The sequence below is a fragment of the Bombina bombina genome, chromosome 2 (assembly GCF_027579735.1).
Source record: "Bombina bombina isolate aBomBom1 chromosome 2, aBomBom1.pri, whole genome shotgun sequence".
In the NCBI taxonomy this organism is placed as follows: domain Eukaryota; kingdom Metazoa; phylum Chordata; class Amphibia; order Anura; family Bombinatoridae; genus Bombina; species Bombina bombina.
In genome coordinates this window covers 435,628,642-435,649,221 of record NC_069500.1, presented here as the reverse complement: position 1 = coordinate 435,649,221, position 20,580 = coordinate 435,628,642, and the positions used below count along the sequence as shown (strand labels likewise).

The following is a 20,580-nucleotide window of genomic DNA, read 5'->3' as shown; positions in this document are numbered from 1 at the left end:
AATAGCAGGAATGTAAGCTTACGAGTCGGCCCATCTTTGGTTCAGCACCTGAGTAGCGCTTGCTGATTGGTGGCTAAATGCAGCCATCAATCAGCAGGCACTATCCAGGGTCCTGAACCAAAAATGGGCAGGCTCATAAGCTTACATTCCTGCTTTTTCAAATAAAGATACCAAGAGAATGAAGAAAAATTGATAATAGGAGTAAATTAGAAAGTTGCTAAAATTGCATGCTCTATCTTAATCATGAAACAAAAAATGTAGGTTCAGTATCCCTTTAAGTACTTTCAGTATCCCTTTAAGTAGTTCATTGCTACTCCTTCAACAAAGGATACCAAGAGAATGAAGCAAATTTGATAAAAGAAGTAAATTAGAAAGTTGTATAAAACTTGATGCTCTAGCTGAATCATGGAAGACAATTTTTTGGTTTCATGACTCTTTAACTCTGACCCCAGTCACCCCTCCTTATCTATAAATGAAATTGTTTCTCACTATCATTGTATATGAGCAGAAAGATTTCAACATGCACAAGAATTTTGCTTAGCTAATCCTTTTCACATTGTGGCACACACATACCAAGTGGTACCATAGTTAGCTTGAATGGCATGAATTGTCTTAATACATTTACCAATAAATTAGCATCATACTATGGTGTAATGATCTGCCATGTGTGGTTGTCAAATATAATACTAATAATAGTCAATACATAGCAGAGGAACTGGAGCTGTTATCAAAGTTTATTCAGTTCTGGTATTCATAATACATGTTATTAAACATAGAAAAAGTATATGGAGCTCTAAGGTCATCAGTACTGACAAATTAGCAGTATTTACTTTTGTCAAGATTTTTGTAGGCCTGGTTATACCCAGCCCCGGCGAAGCATATGGCGGCAGATCGGTCACATTGGCAGATGAACTGGTCACATGCGTTGCTGTAAGCTGTAGAGACATTGCAATATATGTCAATTTAAAAAATAAATAAATCATACAGATACATTAAGAAATGGCTAATAATACTAGTGTATACAAAACAGATAATACGAGCTTGTCAAACTGAACTTGGTCACATATATAGACAGAAGAAGGCTTACATGTGCATGTGATTGAGGTTCCGGAGCAAGTGTATTGATATTCATTGGTATATGGGTTATCAAGAAGGCTGTTACAGCTGGAGTGTTTCAAGGCTTGTGAGTAGCAGTTATCATGCACCTGACAACATCTGCAGAAAGGAAATAAACATTTTGAATTGCATTATCCTTCAGTGAGTATAGGGACAGATCTGGCAAATGAGATGCTTACCCAGGAACTGTATTACATGGTATAATTGTGCACTATACAAAAGTACCTATTGGGACCTAGACATGTACAGAAATGTTTGAACATAACAACCTGCCAGTTAGACAAGTCAGCAAATTACCAGACAATACACTTTAAGTGTATTAGAAATTTGAGAATCATCATTTGTTTACCCTGAAAAAAATAATAATCCAAGAACATGAAATATATTTTACTCTCATTACCTGTCCAGAGCATCCTTAGGGGTTCCGCTGCCACCCAATCCACAATAGCATCCATAGTTGTTATAATCTCGGAGGGGTTCACTGGTGGGAATGGTGCATTTGATCAAATTGTTGAACTGCCAGAGTGCCCGACTGTGAGGAGAGGCACTAGCAAAGGCAACTGTGTGAGAAGGAAATACAAAATGAGTAAATTCAGATAAGTAAATAAACTCCTAGTTACAGGAATAGCAGTGTGTTTCAAAGATTAATAAGGGGAATCAATTTGCATGCTATAAGGGACTTTATTGTTCACTATTTATATTGATATATTGCGCATTATATTTATATTAGTGTAAATATACACATAGTTTTTACCTATAACTCACATATTTTCTAAAAACTTATAACTTATAAACTCACAATGTATATATACAGGGGCGGACTGATCAGTCGGGCAAATAGGACCTGGACCGAGGGCCCAGCATGTAGGGGGCCCACAAATGGCATTTCCATGGCTCCTGGTGTGCTGCTTAAGCTGGAGTTGACAGCTGTCCTATCAGTAACTGGGTTTAGTGAGGGGCCTGGCCCCTGAATGGGGGCCTTGTGCCAGGATGTCGGGATTGTTGCATCGAGGGGACCTAGAGTGAGGGGGTCCTGTCAGGGGTCTGTTGCTGTGAGGGCCATGGAGTGTGGGTCTGGCCCTGGAGGTTGAGGGGGCCTGGTGGGGGCAGGACAGGGAGGATAGAATGTTCATTTGCATACATTTGGATCAGTGTGAGACAGTGGGGGCCCTTCCCTAATTTTTGTCCGGGGGCCCTATTTGGTCTCAGTCCACCCCTGTATATATATATACAATTAGTCCTTTAGTTGTATATCTCCTTCATTGCACATTGGACGTATGATAATAATGTTGCACATATGTCACTAATGCTTATTTTAGTTTTTGTCCATCTTAAGGTACTTTTTCATGTTATAGACGGGTTAGATAGTCAATCACATTTCGTTGTCTCTGTTTTTTTACTTTGTACAATGACAATAAATTAATCTAATCTAATGTTACCCATAATGCTGAGTCGCTTGAAAGTAATGCAGCATATCTGTAAAAAGCTGACTAGAAAATATCACATAAACATCTCTATATTAAGAAGGAAGATATTTTAACTAAAAATTTCCTCAGTAGCCACATCCCATTGTAAAGGAACGTTAACCCCTTAACGACCAACGACGTATGGGGTACGTCCTGCAAAAAAAATGCAGTTAATGACCAAGGACGTACCCCATACGTCGTTGGTCTTTGAAAGCAGTGGAAGCGATCCTGATAGCTTCCAGCTGCTTTCATGTTATTGCAGTGATGCCTCAATATTGAGGCATCCTGCAATAACTGTTTTTAGCCATCCGATGTGTGTGATATTGAGATTATCAGTTGGTATGAACCATATCAACCTGTTGTTATGTGCACAATGGTAGAGTCAGGAAGTGCCTCTTGCATAGTGTGTGTGTGTATAGCATTCTGAATAAAGTTTACAGTTATGAAGACCTGTGCTTGATCTCCTTATATAAACTAAGATAAAACATGGTGTCAGAATAAGGAGTTCCCTGCTTCCATCTGAACTGACAAGCAAGGACTCTGAGGAATCCATTAGAAATCTTTGCAGCAAATTGAAAGTGTGAGAGTCAAGGCTCTGGCAGAGTGACTACAGCTTCTTCTCATGAACTGAGTAAGTGCATCATAACTTGTACAACTGACTGATTCTAACAGCACTACAGACTTTTATATTAATACTGCATAATTCAGAACATTAAGATGGAAAAGTTAAATCCTCCACCAGAATTGAAAATGACTGGTAATATGGAAGATGCATGGCAGAGGTTTAAGCAAAGATTCCAGCTATATGTTAGAGCTATAGGAGCTCAGGAGTAAGATGATGAACAAAAGAATGCACTTTTTCTGACTGTAGCAGGATCAGCAGCAATAGATGTATACAACACCTTCACATTTACAGATGAAGAAAGGGATGTTTATCAGGTTGTTCTAGACAAATTTGAACAGTACTGTGTACCTAGACGCAATGAAACCTATGAAAGGTATCTTTTCAGATGTAGAATGCAGAATAAAACAGAGACTATTGAGGAGTATGTAACAGACTTAAAACTGAAGAGAAGATCATGTAATTATGGAGCAATGTGTAACTCATTAATCAGAGATCAGTTAGTCATGGGCAGCAGAAATATAAGGGTTAAAGAACGCTTGCTCAGAGAGAAAGATTTAACACTGGAAAAGGCAGTAGAAATTTGTCAAAGTTCAGAGGCAGCACAGGAACAAGTGCGCACACTCTGCCACAGTACAGCAGCAACATCAGTAATGTCAGTTACAGTGGGGAAAAACAAAGTGCATCCACATTATGAAAATAAAATGAAAGGAAAAAGTTTTATCACACAAACAGCAAATTCTCAGCCTGAATCAGACTGGCTATGTACCAGATGTGGAAAGCAGCATGGCATAAGACAATGTCAGGCTTATGGGCAAATCTGCAGAAAATGTGGAAAAAGGAATCACTTTCAAAAGATGTGTAAAGCTAAAAAAACGGTTCACATTGTTGACCAGTCAGAAAGTGAGGAATCAGAAGAATTCTTTATTGGAATACTTGACTTAACCAAAGCTACAGATAAGGAGTGGGTCATTGAAGCTATTACAAATGGCACTAATATTGCTTACAAAGTAGATACAGGTGCACAAGCTAATTTGATGCCTGAGAGCAAGTATCACCAATTGAAGAACAAACCAGAACTTCTGAAAAGCTCAGTTAAACTAAAGACATATAATGGGGATTTTATCCCAGTGCTTGGCAAGTGCAGTGTGTTCCTGGAATATGGAAATCAAACGCATAAAATGAACATTCTGGTAGTTCCAGGAAACAAACCAGCTCTACTGGGTCATCAAATGTGTGAAACTTTAGGACTGATTAAAAGGGTAAATGCCATTGATGGAACTAATAAAGAAGAGGACATAGAACATTTATTAACAGACTATGCTGCAGTATTTGAAGGAATAGGATGTCTTCCAATGCAACATAAAATACAACTAAAAGAAGGTTCTCGTCCAGTAGTGCATGCCATGCGAAATGTTCCAGTTGCTCTAAGGGATCGTCTTAAACGGGAACTTGCCAGGATGGAGGATAAAGGTATTATAAAGAAAATCAAGACACCTACTGAATGGGTTCATTCTATGGTGTTGGTGGAAAAACCGGATGGGGGTCTCAGAATCTGTATTGATCCCAAGGAACTGAATAAAAGCATCTTAAGAGAACACTTCCATTTACCAACAAAACCAGAATTGCTTGGGGAGCTAAGTGGAGCAACTGTATTCAGTAAACTGGATGCATCCTCAGGATTTTGGCAAATTCCACTGGAGGAGGAAAGCATGAAACGCTGCACTTTTAATACTCCTTATGGGAGGTACTGTTACAAACGATTGCCCTTCGGCTTGTGTTCAGCACCAGAAGTGTTTCATAGTACCATGCAGCAACTTCTTGAACCAATACCAGGCACAACCATATTCATTGATGATATTCTGATCTGGGGTAAAACCAAGCAAGAACATGATGAAAGGCTAAAGATGGTCTTAGATGTTGCTAAGGAGAATAATTTGAAGTTCAATAAGACAAAGTGTCAATTCAGAAAAACTTCAATTCAATATTTGGGAGAACAACTCACGGGAGGTGGTGTTTTACCAGACATGAAAAAGATTAAGGCAATTACAGAAATGCCACAGACAGAAAATAAGCAAGATATACAACGCTTACTAGGAATGGTGAATTACCTTGGCAAGTTCATACCTAATTTACCAGACAAAACTGTACTAATGCTACAACTACTCAGAAAAAACTATGCCTGGGAATGGTCAGAGAATCACCAGAAAGAATGGAAGTTTTTGAAGGACATGCTTACTACTGCACCAACTCTGCAATTCTTTGATCCAACAGCAAAAACAAAGTTGTCAACTGATGCTTCACAAAATGGATTGGGAGCAGTTCTATTTCAAAATCAAGGCTCGGGATGGATGCCTGTGGCTTATGCATCTAGGGCATTGACAGATACTGAAAAATCATATGCTCAAATTGAAAAGGAAACACTGGGACTATTTTACGGATGTGAAAAATGTCATGTTTATTTGTATGGAAGAGTATTTTCAGCAGAAACTGATCACAAACCTTTGATTCACATCTACCAAAAGGGCTTGATAGATGCACCTCCAAGAATTAAACGTTTGTTGCTGAGACTTCAAAGGTATGACTTCACCTTGGATTTTATACCTGGCAAGGAGTTGGTGATAGCAGATGCTCTGTCACAAGCTTACTTACCATTTAACAATGAGGACTTACAGTTGCAGAAAGAGGTGACTGTTCACTTCAATCTGATCTTGAAGACAGCCCCGTTTAGTCATGCAATGTGGGCAGCAATAGAACAGGCTACAGAAACAGATGCTCTTTTAAGTCAAGTGAAGAAAGCAGTTTCTAGTGGCAAATCTAAGACACTAATGCCATCACTGTATAGACCATACATTTCTGAAATTTCTTTGATAAAAGGGGTACTTTTGAAAGGACAAAAGATAATTGTACCAGCGAGTTTGCAAAGTCAAATACTGAGAAGACTACATGAAGGTCATTCAGGTATAGAAAAGACAAAAAGACGAGCTAGAGACATTTTGTACTGGCCAAATATGAATGAAAACATTGAGACAATGATCACTCAATGCCGGACTTGCCAAAAATTCAGACCTCAGTTACCTAAAGAGCCTATACTGGATACGGACTTCCCGTTAGCTCCCTGGGAAAAGTTAGGAATGGACTTGTTTTTTTTCAAAAATCAGCATTATATCTTAGTAATGGATTACTTCTCTAATTACCCAGAGATAGCATTATTGGAAGATGAGTCAGCATGTACAGTGATCAAAAAAGTAAAAGCAATTTTGGCGAGACATGGCATTCCAAGAGTAATAATATCAGACAATGGTCCTCAATTCAATTGTAGAGAGTTTAGGGTTTTTGCCAGTACCTATGAATTTGAACATCGAACATCCAGCCCGGGATATCCACAAGCAAATGGATTAGCAGAAGCTGGAGTAAAAATAGTGAAAAACATACTTCGTAAAGCAACAGATGCAGACGAGGATCCATGTCTGGCTCTTCTTAGCTATAGAGCTACTCCTTTAAAATGTGGGAAGTCACCGGCAGAATTATTGTTTGGCAGACAGCTGGTCACACGAGTACCAGTTGTGAAACCTTGGAAAAGGTTCCCACAAAAACATGTAATAGAAACCAAATTGAAACTCAGAGAAAAAACGAATGAATACTATGACCGAGCTGCAAAGCTTTTGGAGAATCTTCAGGTACAAACTCCTGTGCGAGTACAAGGTTCAAACAGCTGGAATACTGAAGGGACAGTTATCCAGCAATATTCTCCAAGATCGTATGTAGTTCAAACCAATTATGGGCAATGTTTACGTAGGAATCATAGACATTTGATGGCTATTCCATCAGTTCACAACAATTCGGCAGTGAAGGAAACCTGTGAGGATACATTGAACACTCCATTGCAGCTGGAGAATGAAGATGCCAGAGAAACTTTGCAAAGCTCGACTGACTTGCCTGCCAGTGATGCAATGCAAACAAGGTCAGGTCAATATATCAAAAAACCTAATCGTCTAATTGAACAATGTTAAAAGGGACTGAAGTTTTTTCACATAGACTACAGTTAAAAAAAATGTACTTTAAGTTTTCTGTTGTTTAAAAAGAAAAGAAAAAGGGAAATGTGTGATATTGAGATTATCAGTTGGTATGAACCATATCAACCTGTTGTTATGTGCACAATGGTAGAGTCAGGAAGTGCCTCTTGCATAGTGTGTGTGTGTATAGCATTCTGAATAAAGTTACAGTTATGAAGACCTGTGCTTGATCTCCTTATATAAACTAAGATAAAACACAATGCAGAGAGAGCCACTCTGTGGCCCTCTCTGCATCGGCTATCGTTGGTGGGTGGGAGCTCATCCAGGGAGGCGGGTGGGCAGTCATTGGTGGAGGAGGGATCTTGTGCGGGTGCGTGCGCGTGCACGAGAGCTCTATGAAAACAGCATCAATATGCGGTAGATCTGGAGGGTGGGAGAGAGGACTGGGGAGGGTGGGATTTTAAAATCAAGGCATCTGGGAGAGGGTGGGGGGTTGGATGTTGAGGGGGGGGCAGCTACACTACAGAAATAAAGAAAATATTTAATAAAATAAAAAATAAAAAATACATTATTATTTTTCAAACTGGGTACTGCCAGTACCCAATATGGTGCACAATAAAGGCGGGGGGGGGGGGGGGGGTTTAAAGAGCTGTTTGGGGGGGGGGATCAGGGAGGTTGGGGGCTAAGGGGGGTCCTACACAGCAGAAGAATTTTTTTATTTTTTTTTAAAAACCTAAAACCCCCCCAAAAACTTTTATTTTAGTACTGGCAGACTTTCTGCCAGTACTTAAGATGGCGGGGACAATTGTGGGGTGGGGGAGGGAAGGGAGCTGTTTGGGAGGGATCAGGGGGTGGGATGTGTCAGGTGGGAGGCTGATCTCTACACTAAAGCTAAAATTAACCCTGCAAGCTCCCTACAAGCTACCTAATTAACTCCTTCACTGCTAGACATAATATACGTGTGATGCACAGCGGCATTTAGCGACCTTCTAACTACCAAAAAGCAATGCCAAAGCCATATATGTCTGCTATTTCTGAACAAAGGGGATCCCAGAGAAGCATTTACAACAATTTGTGCCATAATTTCACAAGCTGTTTGTAAATAATTTCAGTGAGAAACCTAAAATTGTGAAATATTTAAAGTTTTTTTTAATTTGATCGCATTTGGCGGTGAAATGGTGGCATGAAATATACCAAAATGGGCCTAGATCAATACTTGGGGTTGTTTACTACACTACACTAAAGCTAAAATTAACCCTACAAGCTCCCTACATGCTCCCTAATTAACCCCTTCACTGCTGCGCATAATACACGTGTGGTGCGCAGTGGCATTTAGCGGCCTTCTAATTACCAAAAAGCAACGTAAAAGCCATATATGTCTGCTATTTCTGAACAAAGGGGATCCCAGAGAAGCATTTAAAACCATGTGTGCAATAATTGCACAAGCTGTTTGTAAACAATTTCAGTGAGAAACCTAAAGTTTGTGAAAAAATTTGTGAAAAAGTGAACATTTTTTTTTATTTGATCGCATTTGGCGGTGAAATGGTGGCATGAAATATACCAAAATGGGCCTAGATCAATACTTTGGGATGTCTTCTAAAAATATATATACACATGTTAAAGGATATTCAGGGATTCCTGACAGATATCAGTGTCCAAATGTAACTAGCGCTAATTTTGAAAAAAAGTGGTTTGGAAATAGCAAAGTGCTACTTGTATTTATTGCACTATAACTTGCAAAAAAAGCAAAGAACATGTAAACATTGGGTATTTCTAAACTCAGGACAAAATTTAGAAACTATTTAGCATGGGTGTTTTTTGGTGGTTGTAGATGTGCAACAGATTTTTGGGGTCAAAGTTTGAAAAAATTGTTTTTTTTCCATTTTTTCCTCATATTTTATAATTTTTTTTAATAGTAAATTATAAGATATGATGAAAATAAGGGTATCTTTAGAAAGTCCATTTAATGACGAGAAAAACGGTATATAATATGTGTGGGTATAGTAAATGAGTAAGAGGAAAATTACAGATAAACACAAACACAGCAGAAATGTAAAAATAGCCTTGGTCCCAAACGGACAACAAATGGAAAAGTGCTCTGGTCACTAAGGGGTTAAAGGGATACTGAACCCAATTTCTTTTCTTTCATGATTCAGATAGAGCGTGCAATTTTAAGCAACTTTCTAATTTACTCCTGTTGTCAATTTTTCTTTGTTCTCTTGGTATCTTTATTTGAAAAAGCAGGAATGTAAGCTTACAAGCCAGCCCATCTTTGGTTCAGCATCTGAGTACAGCTTGCTGATTAATGGCTAAATGTATCCACCAATCAGCAAGCGCTATCCAGGGTTCTGAACAAAAAATGGGCCGACCTGTAAGCTTACATACCAAAAGAACGAAGAAAATTTGATAATAGGAGTAAATTAGAAAGCTGCCTAAATATGTTATATCTGAATCATGAAAGAAAAAACATTGGGATCAGTATCTCTTTAAGCATTTAATCAGGAGGATTATCAAGGGACTTGCAAGGGAGTGTGTATGTGGTATGTAGAGGTACAGTCACTTTATTATCTTTTGTTGAAGAATAAACCTAGGCAGGCTCATTGGAGCTCAGAAGCATGCACGTTTTACATTGCTGCAAACACTGCTGTCACAAAGTGCTAGGCATACCTATGTATATATGTGTGCACATATATTTTTAAGTGTTTATATGTGTAAATATGCATGTGAATACAAATATACACACATATAAATACATATGCTCACACTTATATGCATGTATATATATATATAAATACATACACATATTTAGACACGTATATGTATGCATATATATGTTAAAGCCCTTTGCAGCCTTTTTCTTTTCAAACACCTTATACAATCTATCTTTGAGCCTATGAGGCCCATTTATCAAGCTCCGAGTGGAGCTTGAAGGGCCATGTTTCTGGCGAGTCTTCAGACTCGCCAGAAACAGCAGTTATAAAGCAGCGGTCTAAAGACCCTGTCCGCCTGCTCTGATGAGGCGGACAGGAATCGCCACAAATCAACCTGATCGAGTACGATCAGGTTGATTGACAGCTCCCTGCTGGCGGCCGATTGGTCACGAGTCAGCAGGGGGCGGTGTTGCACCAGCAACTCTTGTGAGCTGCTGGTGCAATGCTGAATACGGAGAGCGTATTGCTCTCTGCATTCAGCAAGGTCTTGCGGATCAGGTCCGCAAGACCTTTGATAATTTGGCCCCTATATATATATATATATATATATATATATCAGTTTTATATTTAGATATCAGTGGTTATATGAGTTTAATTGTACTTTTACATGTATTTTACATGTATCCCCCCTCGCCCCTTTACACGAGATCTGAAGTTGCGCTAACCAGGCGCGCGTTAAATTAGATTGCGCTCAAACTAATACTTTTACTTTCAACTCATAGGGGCTGATTCATCAAGCTCCGTATGGAGCTTGATGCAGCTGATTCCGTGCGAGCCTACAGGCTCACCGGAAACAGGAATTAAGAAGCAGCGGTCTTAAGATCGCTGCTCCTTAACTCATCCGCCACCTCTGAGGTGGCAGAAAGCAATCGACCCGATCGTATATGATCGGGTTGATTGACACCCCCTGCTAGTGGCCGATTGGCTGCGAATCTGCAGGGGGAGGCATTGCACAAGCAGTTCACTAGAACTACTTGTGCAATGATAAATGCCAACAGCGTATGCTGTTGGCATTTATCGATGTGCGGCGGACATTGGTAAATCTACCCCATAATACTCACGCTACTTCCGTGCGTGCAAAAACATGATATTGCTTGCATGTTACAGTTAGCGCACCACTTGTAATCTAGCCCATGATAGTTTAAATGAAGCAGGGCGGGAGCTTAGGTTAGAGAGACAATATCCCTCAGGCTTCTCAATATACATGCTGGTGAGCTGGATACATATAAAGCTATTATTCTGGTATAAATGGTGTATTAACCACCCTTTAATTAACCAACAAACATTCTTCTTTTTCCTTTTTTAAATTGAAACAATAAAAGAAAATTTGCTCTGTGGGTCACAAAATATAATACAGGACCACTAGATGGATAACCCACAGTAAGTATCACAGATCATGTATTCCTTTCTGGAAACCTTAGAAATTCTATAAAAGCTCTAGTCTTCTGGAACCATTAGTTGCAAAACAGATTTTGACATGTAACTATCCCATGTAACAGTGCAGAGCATATGTATGTCAGAGAATCATTTGTAGTTTTGTTTTTAGGAATCCAGCTTGTGAATATATATACAGTATATAAAGACACTGTGGTTATGCTAGTCTATATGTTACTGCATAATAATTAAAGTAGTCTGGGACACTATGCAATTCCCTTTAATATTTTAAGCCACATTTGTTTTTGTCTTTTAATACATGGTATTTAACGTCTCCATAACATTGTCAGATTGTGCTAAGATTGTTAAGTGGGTAGAATGCTGGCTTAAAGATAGACGAAAGAGGGTTTCACTTAATGGAGTACATTCAAACGAGGCATCAGTTACTAGTGGTGTTCCCCAAGGGTCAGTTCTTGGGCCTGTTTTGTTTAACATATTCATAAGTGATATTGGAAGTGGGCTTTTTAACCCCTTAATGACCGAGGACGTGCAGGGTACGTCCTCAAAAAAAAGGCAGTTAATGCCTGAGAACGTACCCTGCACGTCCTCGGTTTGGAAAGCAGCTGGAAGCGATCCTGCTCGCTTCCAGCTGCTTTCCGGTTATTGCAGTGATGCCTCGATATCGAGGCATCCTGCAATAACCATTTGTAGCCATCCGGTGCAGAGAGAGCCACTCTGTGGCCCTCTCTGCACCGGACATTAACGGCTACGTTCGTTGGTGGGTGGGAGCCGGTATGGGAGGTGGGTGGCGGCCATCGATGGCCTTTGTGATGCGGAGGGGGGCGGGATCGGGGGCGGGGACGACCGGGGGGACGCGCACGGACGCGCGCGCGTGCACGGGGAGGCCGGGCGGGCGCGTGCACGGGGAGGGAGCGGGTGGGAACCACTACCTACAGAAAATGTTTATGTTAGAAGTGGGGATCAAAGGGGTTAATATGGTTTTTTTGGTGATCGGTTTGGCTGGTGGGGTATTGGACTGTGGGGGGGAAGCTACACTACAGAAACAAAAAGTAAAACATAAAAAATAAAACATTTTTATTTGCAAACTGGGTACTGGCAGACAGCTGCCAGTACCCAAGATGGCCCCAATAAGGCAGAGGGGGAGGGTTAGGGAGCTATTTTGGGGGGATCAGGGAGGTTGGGGGCTAAGGGGGGACCCTACATAGCAGCATATGTAAATATGCTTAAAAAAAATTTTTTTTTTTTTTTTTATACCTTTTATTTTAGTACTGGCAGACTTTCTGCCAGTACTTAAGATGGCGGGGACAATTGTGGGGTGGGGGAGGGAAGAGTGCTGTTTGGGAGGGATCAGGGGGTGGGATGTGTCAGGTGGGAGTCTGATCTCTACACTAAAGCTAAAATTAACCCTGCAAGCTCCCTACAAACTGCCTAATTAACCCCTTCACTGCTGGCCATAATACACATGTGATGCGCAGCAGCATTTAGCGGCCTTATAATTACCAAAAAGCAACGCCAAAGCCATATATGTCTGCTATTTATGAACAAAGGGGATCCCAGAGAAGCATTTAAAACCATTTGTGCCATAATTGCACAAGCTGTTTGTAAATAATTTTAGTGAAAAACCTAAAGTTTGAAAAAGTGAACAATTTTTTTTATTTGATTGCTTTTGGCGGTGAAATGGTGGCATGAAATATACCAAAATGGGCCTAGATCAATACTTGGGGTTGTCTACTACACTACACTAGAGCTAAAATTAACCCTAGAAGCTCCCTACATGCTCCCTAATTAACCCATTCACTGCTGGGCATAATACACGGTTGGTGCGCAGTGGCATTTAGCAGCCTTCTAATTACCAAAAAGCAAAGCCAAAGCCATATATGTCTGCTATTTATGAACAAAGGGGATCCCAGAGAAGCATTTACAACCATTTATTCCATAATTTCATGAGTTGTTTGTAAATAATTTCAGTGAGAAACCTAAAGTTTGTGAAAAAATTTGTGAAAAAGTAAAATAATTTTTTTATTTGATCGCATTCGGCGGTGAAATGGTGCCATGAAATATACCAAAATGGGCCTAGATCAATACTTTGGGATGTCTTCTAAAAAAAATATATACATGTCAATGGATATTCAGAGATTCCTGAAAGATATTAGTGTCCCAATGTAACTAGCGCTAATTTTGAAAAAAAGTGGTTTGGAAATGGCAAAGTGCTACTTGTACTTATAGCCCTATAACTTGCAAAAAAAGTAAAGAACATGTAAACATTGGGTATTTCTAAACTCAGGACAAAATTTAGAAACTATTTAGCATGGGTGTTTTTTGGTGGTTGTAGATGTGTAACAGATTTTGGGGGTCAAAGTTAGAAAAAGTGTGTTTTTTTCCATTTTTTCCTCATATTTTATAATATTTTTTATAGTAAATTATAAGATATGATGAAAATAATGGTATATTTTGAAAGTCCATTTAATGGCGAGAAAAATGGTATATAATATGTGTGGGTACAGTAAATGAGTAAGAGGAAAATTACAGCTAAACACAAACACCACAAAAATGTAAAAATAGCCTTGGTCCCAAACGGACAGAAAATGGAAAAGTGCTGTGGTCATTAAGGGGTTAAGGGGAAGGTTTGCTTGTTTGCTGATGATACAAATATTGTAATAGGGTAGATGTTCCAGGAGGGGATGATCAAATGAACTGTGCATATAGGATCCAAAAAACCAAAGGCCAATTATAAAAAGAAAAGGGACTTGTAAATTATTATTTCAGATCATTTAAAATGTGGTACACAATGCAACAGTGCAGCCAGTAAGGCCAGTCAAATACTTGGTTGCATTGGAAGCGGTATTAGTAGCAGGAATAGCAAGGTTCTCATGTCACTTTACAGATCATTAGTTAGACCAAATCTGGTATACTGTGTACAGTTCTGGAGACCATATCTTCAGAAAGCTATAAATAAACTAGAAGCTGTCCAAAAGAGGGCTACTAAAATGGTACATGGTCTAAAATATAAAGCGTACAAAGAAAGACTCTATGATTTAAATATGTATAGTTTAGAGGATAAAAGGGAAATAGGTGACATGATAGAAACCTTCAAATATATGAAGGAACTTAATAAAATAGAAGCTGAAAGCATTTTTCACAAAAAAATAAATGCCAAAACAAGGGGTCACAATCTTTAGTTAGAGGGTAGCAGATTCAGGAGAAACTTGAGGAAGCATTTTTTTACAGAAAGGGTGGTGATTTCATGGAATAAACTTCCATTTGAAGTGGTAAACACAAAGACTGTAAAGGAATTAAAAATGCCTGGGACATGCATAAGGCTATCCTAAGGAAAAAGTAACATGTAATATGGGTAGACTTGATGGGAATGTTTGGCTACTGTGAAATTATGTGTTTCTATATTTCTATACTAATGACAACAGACTCCTGCTAGCTCCTGTTTGTAGAATGGCTCTTTTCATATGCAGGGGGTGGGGGGAGTGTTGTCAGTAGCAGACCTAATCCACAGAGGGCCCTGGTGCAAAGTTCCAAAAAACTATGGCCGAAGGGTGAAATATACGAGCGTAACTTCTAGGTTACGCCGTATATGTGATACCAAACCCGCGCAATATTTGGCGTCGCCGGCTTCTGCGGGTGACGCTGCATATTGGATTGGGCCCCTTACATTTAGCAACTTCTTTCAATTTCACTAATAGGCTAGCAACTATAACTTGATGGTACTAAAGACTTGGGGCCCAGTTCTCAAAACTGGAGAAAAATCATCAGCTTATTTTACTGAGCATTATATTGTAAAGTAAGTGTCTCCTTCAAATAAAGAATATTGGTGAACTCCTCTAACTGAGATAAACAGTTTTTTTTCCAAGGTAAGATGTGCAATTAAAACAATCCCCAAGGCCTTTTAATACTGACATCTTATATATTCTCACCAGACCAGAGAGCTTTAGTCAAACTGGCCCCTAGTATGGGCATTTGGCCTTCACCTGTGATCTATTCAATAGGCACAAATATATTTAAAAATATTCGCTAAGCTATTTATTTTACGTTTATGACAAATGTTTAGTTAAAAGGACATTAAACAGCTCTTGCTTTTGTGTACAAATTGTCTTATGCTCCGTAGAGAATTCTGTTTCCTTGAAAATGCTGTAAATTACTTTAACCTGCTATTCATTTACAGCATTTTAAAGAAAACCCTTGCTTTCTGGCCTTTCTAAGGAAAGTGGGACAAGCACATTTTTTCACATAAAAACAAGAGGTGTCCCTTTAACATATTTTACTTCTTGGTTTTAACCAAAATAACATCAGAATTGGCCTAGATAAAACTTAAAAATAATAGTTTGCAAACCTTTTTGCATATATTGATCACTTGATTGATTTCTTTTTCACTAATGAATGAAATAAGCATAGATGGGATATTGTGTTTTTATTTGTATGATTATGTCTAACATATGAAGGAGCCGGCCCATTTTTGGTTCAGCACCTGGGTAGTGCTTGCTGATTGGTGGCTACATTTAGGCACCAATCAGCTAGGTGCTGAACCAAAAATGGTCTGGCTCCTAAGCTAACATTCCTGCTTTTCAAATAAAAGATACTAAGAGAATGAAGAAAAATTGATAATAGGAGTAAATTAGAAAGGTGCTTAAAATTGCATGCTCTATCTGAATCATGAAAAAAATGGTTTTCATATTCCTTTAAAGTATGTGTTCTGGTTTCTAGAATGTTTGAATAGTATATTGAATTTCTAGTAACCAGGGGCGAAATTACCATTGGTGCAGCAGGTGTTGTGGCACCAGGGCCAAAGTACTGGGGGGGGGGCATATTAGAAAGTCTATACATAGGTGTGTGCAGAATGTGTACAATTCTAATGCAGGGAAGCCCTTTTTTAATGCAGGTTGTTGATTTGTCTATCTATCCTCAAAATCATTATACAGATCAGTATATATATATTATTTCTATGGCTTACTACTGAGTTAGCTTGGAGGGGGGATTTTGCCCCAGGGCCCTCTGTTGAGTAGGTCAGCTACTGCTAGTAGCCCAGAGGACACAGCCTTAGCCAGAATAGGTTTGTGCTGGACTTACCTGCCAGGACAAAAGCGAGGAGTTTGCAGAACATGATGACAGAGACTCAAATACCTGACAGTTAACCAGTCCTTAAATACAAAAACTCTAACCTTGACAAAAGTTAAATGAGGTGCCTGCTGCCAAGTGCATTTTTTCTCACTTTACAGGTGATGGTTCTATGGCCCTGAACATGTTGTGATTACCCACCCAAAAATCATGCTGTTTTCTATTCATGGAAACTGAAAGATAAGGTTCCTGGTTCAGGGTCACTCACTTACCATGGGGATAAACTTGTTATTACATGCATATAACAGGACAACAATATGTATGGTGCACTAAGCTATGTACAAATAAGAATAGTGCACACAAATGTAACAGTGGCATTAACTACTAGTATTCTAAAACAGGGATGCTCAACTGACAGCCAATGGGTCATGTGTGACCCTTTGCACTAGTTTCTTTGGCTCCTGGGAAAAAAACAGAACTAAGTATATGTGTCATAGTTTTTTTTGTGGCCCAGGAAAAAATTATACTAAAATGACTGCTGTGGAGACATGGTGAGTAGGGAAACAAGGTGGCAACAACTAAAAAGAGCCATCTGAGAGAAAAACAGCAGATAGAAGGTAGACTGCAACCTTACCTACATCTAGCCTAGTGCCACTGGACATTTATTTTAGTAAATATATTGTTATCATGTGTGTTTAATAGCCATATATTTATATGTAGCCCTTAAAAAAACATTAAACTTGACATTTCAACAACCTATAAAATGTTTGATAATTGCAAGTGAAACATTATTGCAATATACATTCATTATTTATTTTGTTGCCTTTTGCTGTAAAATACATTTAAAATTGTGCTTGTTTCACTTTCTCTCAGGGAGGTTTGGGTTAATACTTTAAAACAATTTATGTAGACTTTTGTTTACTTCCCCCTTCCCCCTAAGATTCTCAGCAGTCACATTTTTGTAAAAGGTGAATTATCAGTTTTGCATCAACAATCATGAGGAGAAGCATTCTTTTCAATAGTAACTAAGTTGAATCAGTGCTAAACCACCTTAAAGTGAATGTAAATTTGAATGAATAAGTGCCGGGTTTTAAAAAAATAATAATTTATGCTTACCTGATATAGTGGGGAAAAAAAGTATTTAGTCAGCCATCAATTGTGCAAGTTCTCCCACTTAAGAAGATGAGAGAGGCCTGTAATTTTCACCATAGGTATACCTCAACTATGAGAGACAAAATGTGGAAACAAATCCAGACAATCACATTGTCTGATTTGGAAAGAATTTATTTGCAAATGATGGTGGAAAATAAGTATTTGGTCAATATCAAAAGTTCATCTCAATACTTTGTTATATATCCTTTGTTGGCAATGACAGAGGTCAAACGTTTTCTGTAAGTCTTCACAAGGTTGTCACACACTGTTGCTGGTATGTTGGCCCATTCCTGCATGCAGATCTCCTCTAGAGCAGTGATGTTTTGGGGCTGTCGCTGGGCAACACGGACTTTCAACTCCCTCCAAAGGTTTTCCATGGGGTTGAGATCTGGAGATTGGCTAGGCCACTCCAGGACCTTGAAATGCTTCTTACGAAGCCACTCCTTCGTTGCCCGGGCGGTGTGTTTGGGATCATTGTCATGCTGAAAGATCAGCCACATTTCATCTTCAATGCCCTTGCTGATGGAAGGAGGTTTGCACTCAAAATCTCACGATACATGGCCCCATTCATTCTTTCATGTACACAAATCAGTTGTCCTGTTCCCTTTGCAGAGAAACAGCCCCAAAGCATGATGTTGCCACCCCCATGCTTCACAGTAGGTATGGTGTTCTCTTTCCTCCAAACACGACAAGTTGTGTTTCTACCAAACAGTTCTACTATGGTTTCATCTGACCATATGATATTCTACCAATCCACTTCTGGATCATCCAAATGCTCTCTAGCATACTTCAGATGGGCCCGGACATGTACTGGCTTAAGCAGGGGGACACGTCTGGCACTGCAGGATCTGAGTCCCTGGCAGCGTAGTATGTTACTGATGGTAGCCTTTGTTACGTTGCTCCAGTTCTCTGCAGGTCATTCACTAGGTCCCCCCATGTGGTTCTGGGATGTTTGCTCTTTGTTCTTGTGATCATTTTGACCCCACGGGGGGAGATCTTGCGTGGAGCCAGAGATTGAGGGAGATTATCAGTGGTCTTGTATGTCTTCCATTTTCTAATTATTTCTCCCACAGTTGATTTCTTCACACCAAGCTGCTTGCCTATTGCAGATTCAGTCTTCCCAGCCTGGTGCAGGTCTACAATTTTGTTTCTGGTGTCCTTCGACAGCTCTTTGGTTTTCACCATAGTGGAGTTTGGAGTGTGACTGTTTGAGGTTGTGGACAGGTGTCTTTTATACTGATAACAAGTTCAAACAGGTGCCATTAATACAGGTAATGAGTGGAGTACAGAGGAGTCTCTTAAAGAAGAAGATACAGGTCTGTGAGAGCCAGAAATATTGCTTGTTTGAAGGTGACCAAATACTTATTTTCCACCATAATTTTCAAATAAATTCTTTCCACATCAGACAATGTGATTGTCTGGATTTGTTTCCACATTTTGTCTCTCATAGTTGAGGTATACCTATGATGAAAATTACGGCCTCTCTCGTCTTCTTAAGTGGGGGAACTTGCACAATTGGTGGCTGACTAAATACTTTTTTCCCCCACAGTACATTTGTTTCTTTCCGGATATGGTGAGTTCAAGGCTTGAGTAATTACTGTTGGGAATATCTCTCCTGGCCAGCAGGAGGAGGCAAAGAGCACCACAGTTAAACTGCTAAGTATCACTCCCTTACCCAAAACCCCCAGTCATTCGACCGAAGGGAAATGGAGAAAAAGGAGTAACACAAGGTGTAGAGGTGCCTGAGGTTATAGTCAAAAGAACAACTGTCTTAAATTAAAGGGTGGGGCCATGGACTAGAGGACACAGATAAATAGGGAGGGACAAGACAGGCAGTCCTAAACAGAAGGCACCACAGCTTGAAGAACCTTTCTCCCAAAAGAAGCCTCAGCTGAGGCAAAAGTATCAAATTTGTAAAATTTTGGATGAAGTATGTAGAGAAGACCAAATTGCAGCCAAATTGCAGCCTTGCAAATTTGTTCCACAGAAGCTTCATTTATGAAAGCCCAAGAAGAGGAAACAGCTCTTGTGGAATGAGCCGTAATTCTCTCAGGAGGCTGCTATCCAGTAGTCTTATAAACCAAACGAATTATACTTCGTAACCAAAAAGAAAAAGTAGTAGCAGTAGCTTTCTGACCTTTACGTTTCCCAGAGAAACAGACAAAGAGGGCAAAGGACTGGCAAAAATCCTTAGTTGCCTGTAAGTATAATTTAAGAGCACGTACAACATCCAAATTGTGTAACAAACGTTCTTAGTACGAAGAACCGCCTTATCGGCATGAAAAATAAGATAAGGGGAATCACACTGCAGAGCTGAGAGTTCCGAGACTCTTCAAGCAGAAGAGATAGCAACAAGAAACAACACCTTTCAAGATAGCAACTTAATGTCTATGGAATGCAACGGCTCAAACGGAGCCAGCTGTAAAACTTTAAGAACAAGGTTAAGGCTCCAAGGAGGAGCAACAGACTTAAAGACAGGCCTGATTTTGACCAAGGCCTGACAAAAAGATTGCACATCTGGCACATCCGCCAAATGTTTATTTAGTAAAACAGATAAAGCAGAAATCTGACTCTTCAGGGTACTGACTGACAATCCCTTCTCCAGGCCTTCCTGAAGAAAAGATAAAATTCTAGGAATTCTAATTCTACTCCAAGAGTAGCCCTTGGATTCACACCAATAAAGATATTTACGCCATATCTTATGATAAATCTTTCTAGTAACAGGCTTGCGAGCCTGAATCATGGTCTCAATGACCGACTCAGAAAAACCACGCTTAGACAGAATTAAGTGTTCAATCTTCAAGCAGTCAGCGTCAAAGAAACGAGATTTGGATGAAGGAAGGGACCCTGAATCTGGAGGTCCTTCCTCAGAGGTAATCTATAAGGTGGGAGAGATGACATATCCACTAGGTCTGCAAACCAGATCCTGCAAGGCTAAGACTGATTGGGTTTCCAAGAAGACTTGGATTGTTCCTGCTTGGAAGAAGAAGGGGAAGGCTTTCCTCTGAAGTTCCGAAAGGAACAAAAATGACTCTGAC

General features: G+C 39.6%; 1 protein-coding gene across 1 annotated transcript in view; it reads right to left on the bottom strand.

The window, feature by feature from the left end:
• Positions 1 to 716: 716 nt before the first annotated feature.
• PLA2G1B (phospholipase A2 group IB) overlaps positions 717 to 20,580 on the bottom strand; it is a 53,085-nt gene continuing 33,221 nt past the window's right edge. The window contains 4 exon segments of the mRNA XM_053699800.1: positions 717 to 935; positions 1,088 to 1,215; positions 1,517 to 1,680; positions 1,683 to 1,728. Coding sequence (XP_053555775.1) covers positions 817 to 935; positions 1,088 to 1,215; positions 1,517 to 1,680; positions 1,683 to 1,728 — 457 coding nt within the window. The 3' untranslated portion in view covers positions 717 to 816.